Genomic DNA, 11,913 nt, shown 5'->3' on the forward strand with positions numbered 1-11,913 from the left:
ATGTTAGATTTACCCCAGATCTGTGTCAAAGACAGAGATCGTTGATCTCCAATATTGTTTGATCTCGCAGCACACACGCAGATCATCATGGCTTCCTTCACGACCTCTACCACGACCTCCTCAGCAAACCTCAGCCTCTAGGCAGCCTTCTGTTGTCAGCCTCTGCCAGGACGCAGCCTTCTCTCGGCCTCCACGCAGCCCCTCACTTGTTTGCACAGTCGGCGCGAGTTAGCACCACGGACTCGCGAAGGTCTTCGCGACTGTACACTTAAAATCTGCGATGGTTGGCAAAATAAAAACACGCAGAAGGTCTACAGTGGGATCGTCGTGTTTGTGCACCTAAAACTTGCGATGATTTCGGCTTAGTCGCGCCCTCCACTTAGCGTACAGGTTCCTCAGCCCTGACGCTCTGATACCATGATAAAAATGCAATGTTCTGTATTAAATAAAATGAAACCCACTGGTCAGCTCTACGAAAGAGAGTTTGAACCAGGAGAGTCTGGCTCTGCAAAATGCTCTACATTGTTTATGTACATCACACATTATATAGTAATCACAGATTTAGGGAAATTAGAACTATAACTTGAAAAATAGAAACTAATTCCTATCCTAAGACCTCGTGAACCAACTCACTATTATAAGATATTCTCCATTATCTCTAACATTACTTGCATCAAGGTTTCTTTACAAAACCTTTTTAACAATAAATTAAAATTAACGTTTTTTAACGATATATATGGTCAATTTTTTTTTGAAGTCGTCAATTTGTTTTGGTTGAATACGTCAATAACAAAGTAATATAGCATATACCTATGTAGGCTCATTTTTTTAAGTCGTCAATTTGTTTTGGTTGAGTATGTCAACAAGAAAGTAGTAATTTTTTCGAGGTAGTCATCCATTTTCGGAAATTTGGTATAAAACTGTCAGACCCATTATTTATTTCTTTGTAGGAGAGTAAAGGTTTTTTTGGTGGTATGTCAATAAAGTACCTGTTTATTTCATTAAACAGTTGGTAAAAATTATACAGATTCAACAAACCGACAAGTTCAGTGGTGAAGAAAATACTTACGAAGAACACAAATTCACCTACCTATCACCTTCCCTGTTAAAAAAAATCAGCTAATATGTCATCATCGTTATATCTTGATTCAATCGTCTCTGAGATTCAAAATTCAAAAATCCAATGTGAAGAGATGGAGCTAAAGTTCTGAGTTCAAATAGTTCAAAGTAGCATTGGAATTCACAAATACTCTGACATCTCGATTTAATTTTCTCTACAATCCCAAGTTTCAATCTCTGAGATAAAATTATTTTAAAAAAATGTGAATCCGAAAGCCACGTGAGGCGCTTGCGCAGACCATGCCGGGCTCTGGCACTGTAATCAGTGAGAAAACCTCACCCGTGATATACAAGCAAAGGCAATTTTCGATAAGATCAGGAAGAAATCCACGAGAGGCAGTTCCCGACAAGATTGGGAAGAAATCCAAGAATATCCATGAACAGCAGCGTCGAATTTCTCAAAACAGAACACTGATATCAAATTCCTAATGTTTTCTACTGCTTCGAGGTGACAATTCTTGAATGTTTTTGTGACACAAACTTTGTGCACTGCACTGCACTACCCCATGTTATCATAAAATAAACTTAAATGATTATTAAAATTTTCAAGAATTGTCAATTACAGTGTCATGGTAATGAATGATGGGACTCTGAATTTCTGAAAATGCATTCCTCATGGATGGACTCCAAAAGAGAGCCATGATCAAAATGACTATGGGAAATAATAGATAATAAAATGTTCTGGAAGGGGAGGTGGAGAAGAGCAGCTTCTCCCTAATTCCTTCTTTGAAATGCCTCAGAAGAACAGAATTGCAGAAAATGCAGTGTTAATTAAAGAAATGATGCGTAATGCTATCTTAGCCCTCTGCTTTGCTGGTTCCACAAATGGATCGCACAACTTTCCTTTTCCAAATGCCTAATCTTGGCATTTCTCCACTCAGCATGTTCCTTGTCACTCGGACTCGTAAAATAACTGTAAATTCAAGTCCAGTCCACGGATAAAACGCGATGGGTTGGATTATTTTAAATTCCTCCGCCGGTGTTTTCTTGAAAAGGGAGCGGAGATCGGGCGCCTCCGCCATTACCCTAAACCCTCGGCTTTTAAAAGGCAGCAGCATTTGCTCTCCCGCCTCGGAGTCCATCGTCCCGGAGATGATGAGCAGGCAGCTCGCCGGATTCAACTTGAACACGCTCTCTATGGATATCCGCTTCCGAGAGCCGAAGGATTCGATCCGGGATATCCAGGTCATGGAGAAGCGCAGATTGCAGGGTTTGAAAAAAGGCTTGACCTTTTCCAAGAACTGACCCGACATCGAATCCGATTGGAGGACCTTGAAACTGGCAAAGCTATCCTTGAACCATTTAGTTCTCTCATCCCGGGTCACGTTCAGGGGGGTCTGCTCTAAGCTTGGGACCGACTTCACCCACTTCTTGGAGGATTTCATTCCTATGCTTCCATTGACGGCTGCTTGATGATCATGCCGAATCTCTTCTCGGTGGGCGCACAGGATGGCGTTGGGTTTTCTGTGTCGGATTTTTGTGGAGGTGTGATTGAGGAAACTGATAATGTGCGTATCAGAAATGGGAATTGAAGTGACACGGATATGGATGACCACAAAAGAATGGAAAATGAGTAGCAGCAGCAGGAACAGTAGCAGAGAGGGAAAAACAACAAAGTGGGGTTTCAATTGCAGAGAGGGAAAAACAACAAAGTGGGGTTTCAATATCTTCATTTTATTTCTTCATCAGGAATATTCTGCTGCAGCCAACGCTAACTCCATCACCATGTATGTTCATTCTGAGGCTTCTGGCTAACAATGGCCGCTTAAACGGCCACCTAATTTCATCCAATCGTTTTCAGTTGCCCCTGCAGCGACTTCCTCCTGCATTGATGCTGGATTGACATTCATTCCCATACACCATCATTTGTCCTTTAATTGCAAACAGAATCAACCAAAATATGAACAGAATCCTGTCTCTGAAAGAGACAGAAATTTTGAATCCTAATCGATCTGATGATTGAATTAATTAATACCTCGTAGATGGCGCCATCATAGTGGTAGAAGAGCAATTTTGAATTATAAATCACTGTAATGATTGAATTAATTAATACATCATAGGTCACGTCTATAACAACTGTATTTTGGAATTAACAGCAGCCTTGAAATTTCAAATTCAAATTTATCTCGGTTGGAATTTCAAATGTATCTTTCATATCAAGTGAAAAATTTGATGATGGGTTATTAGTTTTTCATGCATGTGATGACTGGTTATTAGATGTTTTTTTATGCATGTTATGTCATTTTATGTTTGATGCATATTTATAAATGTCAATTTTTTTGTGCGTTCATATGAAATTTTTCCAGAATAATAATGAGTAACGAAGTATTCATTTTTCAAATAACACATAATACCTAGTTTAGATCTATGGTATTGAAAATGTAACAAGGTTTAAGAAGATTCAAGTTATTTTGATATGAATGTCATTTTTTGGTGTGTGGGTTCAAGTTATTTGGACATAAATGTCATTTTTTTGGTGTGTGGTTATATAAATTTTTTCTAGAACAATAGAGAATAGGGAAGTAACATTATGTATTAATGGCAAGTCTAAATTCATGGCATTGAAAATGTAACAAAGCTCAAATTATTGTGAGAAGCCACTATACTGTGTACGCTAGGATGCTTTTAAAATTGGGGAATGTATAACATTTAGATATGGAGAGTTAGATTTTATTTTATTTCAAGACTTTATTTGCATTAAAAAACTATAGCATAATGTAGTGTATATCTTCACTTATTACTAAAAACATTGTTGATTTCTAAAATCATTATTATTAAACATTCAAGATCTTAAGAAATGTAACTACTAAGTAAAAGATAATTCCTAACTTCATTTTGCTTTCCCCAACCCACTCTCTTTTTCTACCATTGCAATAGGGGTTTTGAAGAAAAGAGAAAAAGATTCACGCCACTATGGTATTTTCTTATCCGAATAATAACACCTCTTCCATAAAATCATAATCAATATACTCTACAATCTTTCACAATTTTATCTATACACTATTCATTGAAATTTCAAACACCTTAAGGAAATTAAAATTTGATTAAAAAAACTAAAATAACTCACAAACCACAAAACAACAACAACCCTAAACAAACAAAAAAAATTGATACAAATAAACAAACTCATAAAACAAAATTAAATAATAAATAAAACATGATACTAAAAATTTCATATCCTTGCACATCCCAATGGTCTAAATTATATATAATAGAGGAAAAATAACATTAAATTCTATTTACCATTTCATTTATTTTCTCAACTAAGCATATTCAATCCCAGACAATGTTATAATATATTATGTAAGCTTCGTAATTATTGCACCACCTACCTAACGCATTATCTATTAATAATTTAAATATAAACTTAATAATACCCTGTAAATACATTATGACGGGTATGTTACGAAAGAGTGTAGGTTTGTAAATTTTAAAAATTTAATACGAGTCAGAAGTGGCCTGCGCATTTTTTATCCACCTGTCAAATACGGGTTGAGTGCTAAAGAAAACGTGCTATAGCCTGTCGAATTCGGGCTAACCCCGCATTCATTTATGATCTTATCCGGGTTAATACAGGTTCTATAATTCATATTTTAATTTTAATTGCGTTGATTTTCTATTTTATAAAAATTATATAAAAACATAAAAGTTACGTTTTAAGATAGATATATTATTTTAATATATTATTTAATCGTTGAGAGAATATCTCAATTATATATTAATTATATACTTAAAAAGTTAGAGAAAAATTCTCGTAAATGTTTTTAAATTTAGAAACAAACTTTCAATAAATAAATAAAACTATCTTATAATTAAGAATAATTATAATAATTAAAAAAATTTATCACCACACATAAGACAAATAATTGTTATTCATTCCAACAGTCCTCAATAAGTTATTGTCTTTTTCAACTCAATTCTTCATCATCTAATTCTCTCCAAGAAATACTCCTCCATGAATCAAAGATATTGCTCGTTAGGTCTAACATCAAACTTACATCTTGTACCTCATACTATCAAAGTCCATGTAAAGGTACAATCATCCAACAAAATACATGGATACTTAACCACAACAACCATCACTCTAATAGGATGCCCTTCATGTATATGGAGCATTCAACTTCTTCATGAACTCTTACTGAATGTAAACTTTCGATTTTTAGGCCTAACACACCTCCCAAAGTCTACAATCAACATGGTTCACTTATAAAGCATCTAGCCAATACATGGCCCACTCCTCCAAAGTGTTTAAAAACTCCATAACATATGTTTCACAATATTATGAAAATCATCTAAGTCATCAAAGATATATGGCAAAGGTGTATGCATTCCTATCTGGGTCTTACAATGATCTGCCTTTTACATGTTATATACATAGATACAAGTATATAAAATTAACATGTCACATCTCATGGAGACAGTAAGTACAAGCATTTGTAGTATCTCCTAAGTACCATATAATACTTTTCCCAAGTGCCATCTCTAGGAAATATATAAGGTCAAAATTTCCAAGGACCAATACAAAGGATTTGTACATGTACCATCATAGACGTGTTACTTATACAAAGTGTGATTCTCATTACCATATAGTCATTAATTTTATTGATCAAAACACACAAATTGTAGCTTGTTTGTCCGCTACAATCCAATCTCCACTGTTGCCACAAGAAATATTATCAAAATCCCTTGGACAAAGCTCCCAAAAAAAAAAATTATTTTTTGCATATTGAACAACATCTCTATCACTTCTTACTACAAACACATCTTTCCACTTTCAAATTAATTCTATATTTGACACTTGTGTTCTCTAGTGAGCAATGCAATTTCATTGTATTTTTCACTGCCATGATAAACAACAAATGGTTATTCACCCAAACAACTAGCTTCCATCTCATAACTGAAGTGTGCATTCTCCTCCATTCACTTGTAGCATTGTTATATCAAACAATCATACCACTTAGGAACCAATTCTACTTTTGGGTTGAATATCGATACAACATGGATTGATTCGAAACCTATTGTACTCAAGGGCCCAACAACATTCAAACTATGAATATTAGGCAATTGACCATCCTATGGACATATTTTCATCTACCATGACACTGAGGTACCCAACCATGGTGCTCGTCATTGCTCTAAGTAAAAAGTATGGATACAGGATGTATTCAAGTCAATATTACATTCTTTTGCACCTACCAATTTTAGGACTTATGGTGCAACATTCATGAAACAAATTTTCATCAAGGAAAAATTAAAGTGAAGAAAACATATAGCAAAATTTCCCTTCCAACTACAACACACCTTACCAGGCATACTTAGGAATTATTTTTACATTACATAGTATTGTCACATGGGGCTACAAAACATTAACATGAGATTATGACACATAAGATTGGAACACATTCCTCCTCTACAATATCACATATACTAAGTGTCTTTGTTTGAATCTTTCAAATCTTTGCTCAATCTTTGTCTTAGATATTCATACTTCCCTTGTCATTTGTTAGAGTCATAGATTCTAACAAAATAGCTTCATTACCATATTATTGTGTGTCTCAATATCTTTGTTATACTTTACTAAATCCAAAACATTCTTACAACCACCATCACAAATACACAATAACAAGCATAGAAAGCAATATTTGATTCAATGATATAAATATGCTTTCAACAACCATCACACTTACCAATAGCAATGGAAAATTAAGAACCTCATAATTCAAAAGGCTCTTTTTTTTAAGGATGAGAATTCAAATTCACATGAGGTGGTAGCAATATAGACTTAAGATAAAAGGTTTTGATGAATTTGGTAAGATGGTTGTGTATATAACTTCAAGTGGTTTTTAATGTAGTGCACTCAACCAATGTATCATTTATAAACAACACAATTGTCATTTTCTTGGTAAATTTGTAGTTGAAAAAAACCTTTCATCTTAAAAATTGAGTGGGAGGGCTCATCCTCTGAAGTTATTATTTCAACAAGCTAGCAAGAAACAATTGGACCCAAATTGACTTGACTGCATTTGTTCTTGAACCCAAACCTAGAGTGTGAATATTTTCTCTATTTTCACCATGCTTTTTTCAAAAAAACTCATGTATATTTTGTGAATTGCAAATTTATTTATAACATATAAAATGCACACATATTCATCACTTAAATTATTGATTGTTTTTCTATATACAACTTAGGAAACCACATTATCAAAAGCTTTTCCTTTCATTCTCTGAGTTCTTTTCACTACTACATAATGGAAAAATGCTTGCTCCATCACTCCCCCCTTATAAGATACTTTGCATCAATGTGTTTGACCTTCTATTATTGTTGTAATAGTCACATGTGCCACAAAAGTAACATTAAATAAATGTTTTCCTTAAAAGCAAACATAATTGATTATTTATTCATCACTTAAATTGTTGAATAGTTTTCTATATACAACCAAAGAAACTGCAGTGTAAAAAATGTTTTCATCCATTCTCTAAATTCCCTTCACTACTACATAAGGACAAGGCTCTTGCTCCATCACTCCCTCCTTATAAGATACTTTGCATCCATGTGTTTGACCTTCTATTATTGTTGTAATAGTCACATGTGCCAAAAAAGTCACATTAAATAAAGATTTTCCTTAAAAGAAAATAGAGTTGATTTTTTATTCATCACTTAAATTATAAAGTTGATTGTTTATTCATCACTTAAATTATTGAATGGTTTTCTATATACAACCTAGGCAACCACGTTATAAAAAACAGTTTCATCCATTCTCTAAGTTACTTCTACTACATAAGGATAAAGCTCTTGCTCCATCACTCCCTCCTTATAAGATACTTTGCATCCATGTGTTTGACCTTCTATTATTGTTGTAATAGTCACATGTTCCATGAAAGTCACATTAAATAAATGTTTTCCTCAAAAGCAAATAGAGTTGATTGTTTGTAAATATTCATATGCGATCAAATTTGATGTTGTGTGCCTCTCACATAATATAGGCAAATCTTCATGTCAAATGCCATGGACATTATCTGAGACATGAATGATCTTGAGACCTCCATCCTTGATGCAGACATTGATGGAAGTAGAGTAGACGTCGATATTGTTTTAAACCAATTCCTAAGGCATTGGATCACTTCTCTTACTATAATTTAATTAACTGCAAAGTCTTCAAAGGCGATGGATGGGTGGATATTCCATGGAATATCATGAAATGATGGATAAGAAGTGTACTCCCATGAACAAACCAAAGACATGAAAGATCATAATGTAACCAAAATGTCATATTATATTTCTACACAAAAACATAGCAACACTTACAAAACAATCTACTCTCACCTACACTAATTTTGTTTCTATAGTAAATATGCTAGCCATAAGATTTCATTTCTCTAAACCCTCTTACTAGGGAGTCAAGGTCAATCCTACTCCGATAATATGTACAGAAATGAGATAGTGGACATTGTTTCCAAATGCCAACAAAACTTTGTGTTGAACGTTCTATTTAACAACTAGTTCTACACATATAAAGGCATAAAGTTATACCTCAAGATTAACACACTATATTAACACATTATCAAATTGTTGAAAGAATATCTCAAGAAGACATCAAAATAGAAGTCAACTAGCTGAAGAAAATATCTTATATCCAACTAGATCTAACAACCTCCTAAAGCTTAGATACAAACTTCTCATATAGAGACACCTCAAGACAAACACATTATCTTAGCACATTATCAAATTGTTGAGAGAATATCTCAAGAACACATCAAAATAGGAGTCAACTAGTTGAAGAAAATATCTTATATCCAATTAAATCTAACAACCTCCTAAAACTTAGATACAAATTTCTCTTCTAAAAACAAATTGTACCCCACATTAACCAATAATAATAATGACAATCAAAACCTTCAATTTGACCACACATAACATAAGTAGGAGTTATTCATTCTAACCTATATCAATTTTATAAAAAGTTAGATTATTTTCCAATTTGAAACCCCATATGCCCATTCCAATAACTTGCAATGGAAATATATTGTGACTCCCTATGCAAAAATAAATTCAAAATGTAGCATTGTGCAAGATAGTCCATGCAACCATGTTTGAAAAAGAATTTAGGAGGGTGTGTTTATTATAAATGTTGGTGAAACTTTATTATAAATGCTTTTACATCCATTTATTTATATGATATTTATTATTTTAGTAGATGTATATTATTTTTTTATATTTCATAAAAGCTTTAAAAAATATAATATTAAAATTATTAAAATTTTGTAAAATATCTCAAGTTAAATGATAAACAAATGAAAATTATGATACTTTATTGTTTTTATTAGAATTTCCATGTATAGAGAAGTACATATATGCAAATTTGTAGTAATATTGAAAAATCAACAAGATACCTAAAGAACCAAGTTTTAATAAGAAGATTATTGTCATGAATTTATAGTTTGTCCAAGGTTTATTTTGACAAATTTGAGTTTCTCCTTAATTTTTTTTGGCACCTAAGGTCATGAAACACTACCTTAATAGCAAGGCTTTTTCTTACAACTATAATATGCTTCTTTACTTAAGGGTTTACCCAAAAAGATTGCCATAAGCTACAATATGTTAAATGCAACTAAATCCCATTTAAATAAGTTTATTCAATAATAGTCATATATCCAAATGTTTCCTATAAAACATCCCAACAATACTGGAACAATGAGTGAATTTTTGAATACTTATCCAACATAAAGCAAAGAAATAAAAAGTGGCATCCAACACATAGAGTATACAACACACATGTATGAGCGGCACCCAAGGTGGATGCCTTAACTTTATTTAAATTATAAATATTACAATGTACATCAAAGAAGTACAACCAACTTCATGTGCCTTTTTTACAAACTAAAATTATGAAAGGCACAATTTCCTATAAGAATTTTCAATCCAACCCCTAAAGTAACCATAGACCTACTGCCTACAAGTCCTACCTTCTTCTTCTTCTTCTTTTCACTCAACAAGTACAATTCTATCATGCCAACCCTAAAACTTAGCACTATTGTAGAGCTCTTTTACACTCTTTGTAAATGTCCTGTTGAAAATGTCTTAGTAGTTTTGAGGCATCTTCCTTTTTATATGAAACTTTTCTTTCACTTGCAAACTCCTTCAATGCTAAGGTGGACCCAAGTGCCGACTTTCTCAACTCAAATTTTCCCACATGACTTGGTCGCTAACATTCACATCCCATGATTTGCATTGAATGTGCCACAATATTTAATTATCTAAAGGTGTAGCCACATATAACTACACATAGCAAGGTGTTCCTAAGTTTTCTCATTAAGATGTGTCCAAGTGGGTCTAGCCAATGTGCATTCATACTAGTGTTACCAACTAAGTACACCTAGCCAACATGCACTCACCCAAGTGCACCCATCCAAGTGTACCCAAGTCATCTATAATATAGTCACTTCTTATTAGTCATTTTGTCCCTCATGCTTACTGCATGCCTGTAAATGAAGCCATCAATGACAACCTTCTTTACCTTCCCTTATTATTTCCCCTTCCAAGCTTCTCTTGATGTGTCTTTCTAATGTAAGTTACCAAGCTCTGCAATGTGTACTTGGTCTAAGAAAGGGTGTCTATGCTATGAAGCATGTGCCTTAAAAATGAGAAGAAATCAATAATTAGAGTACACTTCAAGTAGTAAACCTATTTTTAACAATGAATACAATGTATAAGACAAGATTTGAGAGACTAGATCTCCTTCATATATATATATATATATATATATATATATATATATATATATATATATATATATATATATATATATATGAGTCAAAGGGTACAATTATAATGAAAATTTCTAACCTACATAACAATATAACAATAGAAATGTAATAACTCAATATGTAAGGCTTATTAAGGGGTTTTAGGTAACATTGAGCTAGTTTAGGGCTTAACAATCTGACATGTCTATGGTGTGTCTTACCATTATGTAATGGTTCCCAAAACTGACTCTTCTAGCCATCAACCTCTAGTCATGCCCATCTATGTTGGTCAATTCCCACCAAGGTGGTCATGTAGTGAAGGTGTTGAAACCATTCAAGGCTAGGACCTTACAACCTACCCCATTAAAAAAATTGTCATCCCAAGAAACATCCCCAAGAACCTATTTTCCTCCAAAGCTACTACCTAGGCCCATGCATTCGTCTACAAATGACTTTAACTACTTTATTTTGTCACCGCCATAATTGAAATGCAATTATCCATTATCGAATTCTTCTTTTTAACAAAGTTCCTTTCCCCAAATTCTACTAAATATGCCTCTTGGATGTATTTATTGTTGTTTTCCTTCCATTGTAGCTACAATCTAAATCCAACACCACAAGAGTTAGTTACTATTTCTACAACAACTCAACTACCCAATATTATTATGATTTCTTTTCACTATTGAAACTCAACCTTCATAAAAAGATCATACAACTATACAAGTTTTGCACCTCCCTAAACCTATTATGGCATCCCATTCTATGATGCCTTTGTACATCAAATCCTCTCATGTTTTGAACTAGTGGAGTGTTCAATCCAACTATCAATTTGAACTCATGAAATGCACTTCTTCATGCCTAAACAATGAGATATATCTACATTTCAATCATATTGTATTGTTCCTTTGAATTAAGGCAAGATCACCACCTTCACTTTCATATTATTAAATCATATCCAAAACATAATTTCCCAACACAAATTTTCCATAGGTGCTCTAGGCTCCACTATATACTCATAGGAAATGATCCACCTTGTAGCTCATTAGAAAA

The 11,913-nt window shown here is 33.4% G+C and overlaps 1 protein-coding gene across 1 annotated transcript; it reads right to left on the reverse strand.

Annotated features, from left to right (window-relative positions):
* Positions 1–1,697: 1,697 nt before the first annotated feature.
* Positions 1,698–2,920, reverse strand: LOC149151203 (uncharacterized). Its single transcript, XM_089445308.1, has one exon. The coding sequence runs from the start codon at positions 2,790–2,792 to the stop codon at positions 1,917–1,919; it is 876 nt and encodes a 291-aa protein (XP_089301434.1). The 5' UTR covers positions 2,793–2,920; the 3' UTR covers positions 1,698–1,916.
* Positions 2,921–11,913: the final 8,993 nt, after the last annotated feature.

The sequence above is a fragment of the Pinus tabuliformis genome, chromosome 9 (assembly GCF_031772625.1).
Source record: "Pinus tabuliformis cultivar Carrire ecotype Pingquan chromosome 9, CPIR1, whole genome shotgun sequence".
Lineage (NCBI taxonomy): Eukaryota > Viridiplantae > Streptophyta > Pinopsida > Pinales > Pinaceae > Pinus > Pinus tabuliformis.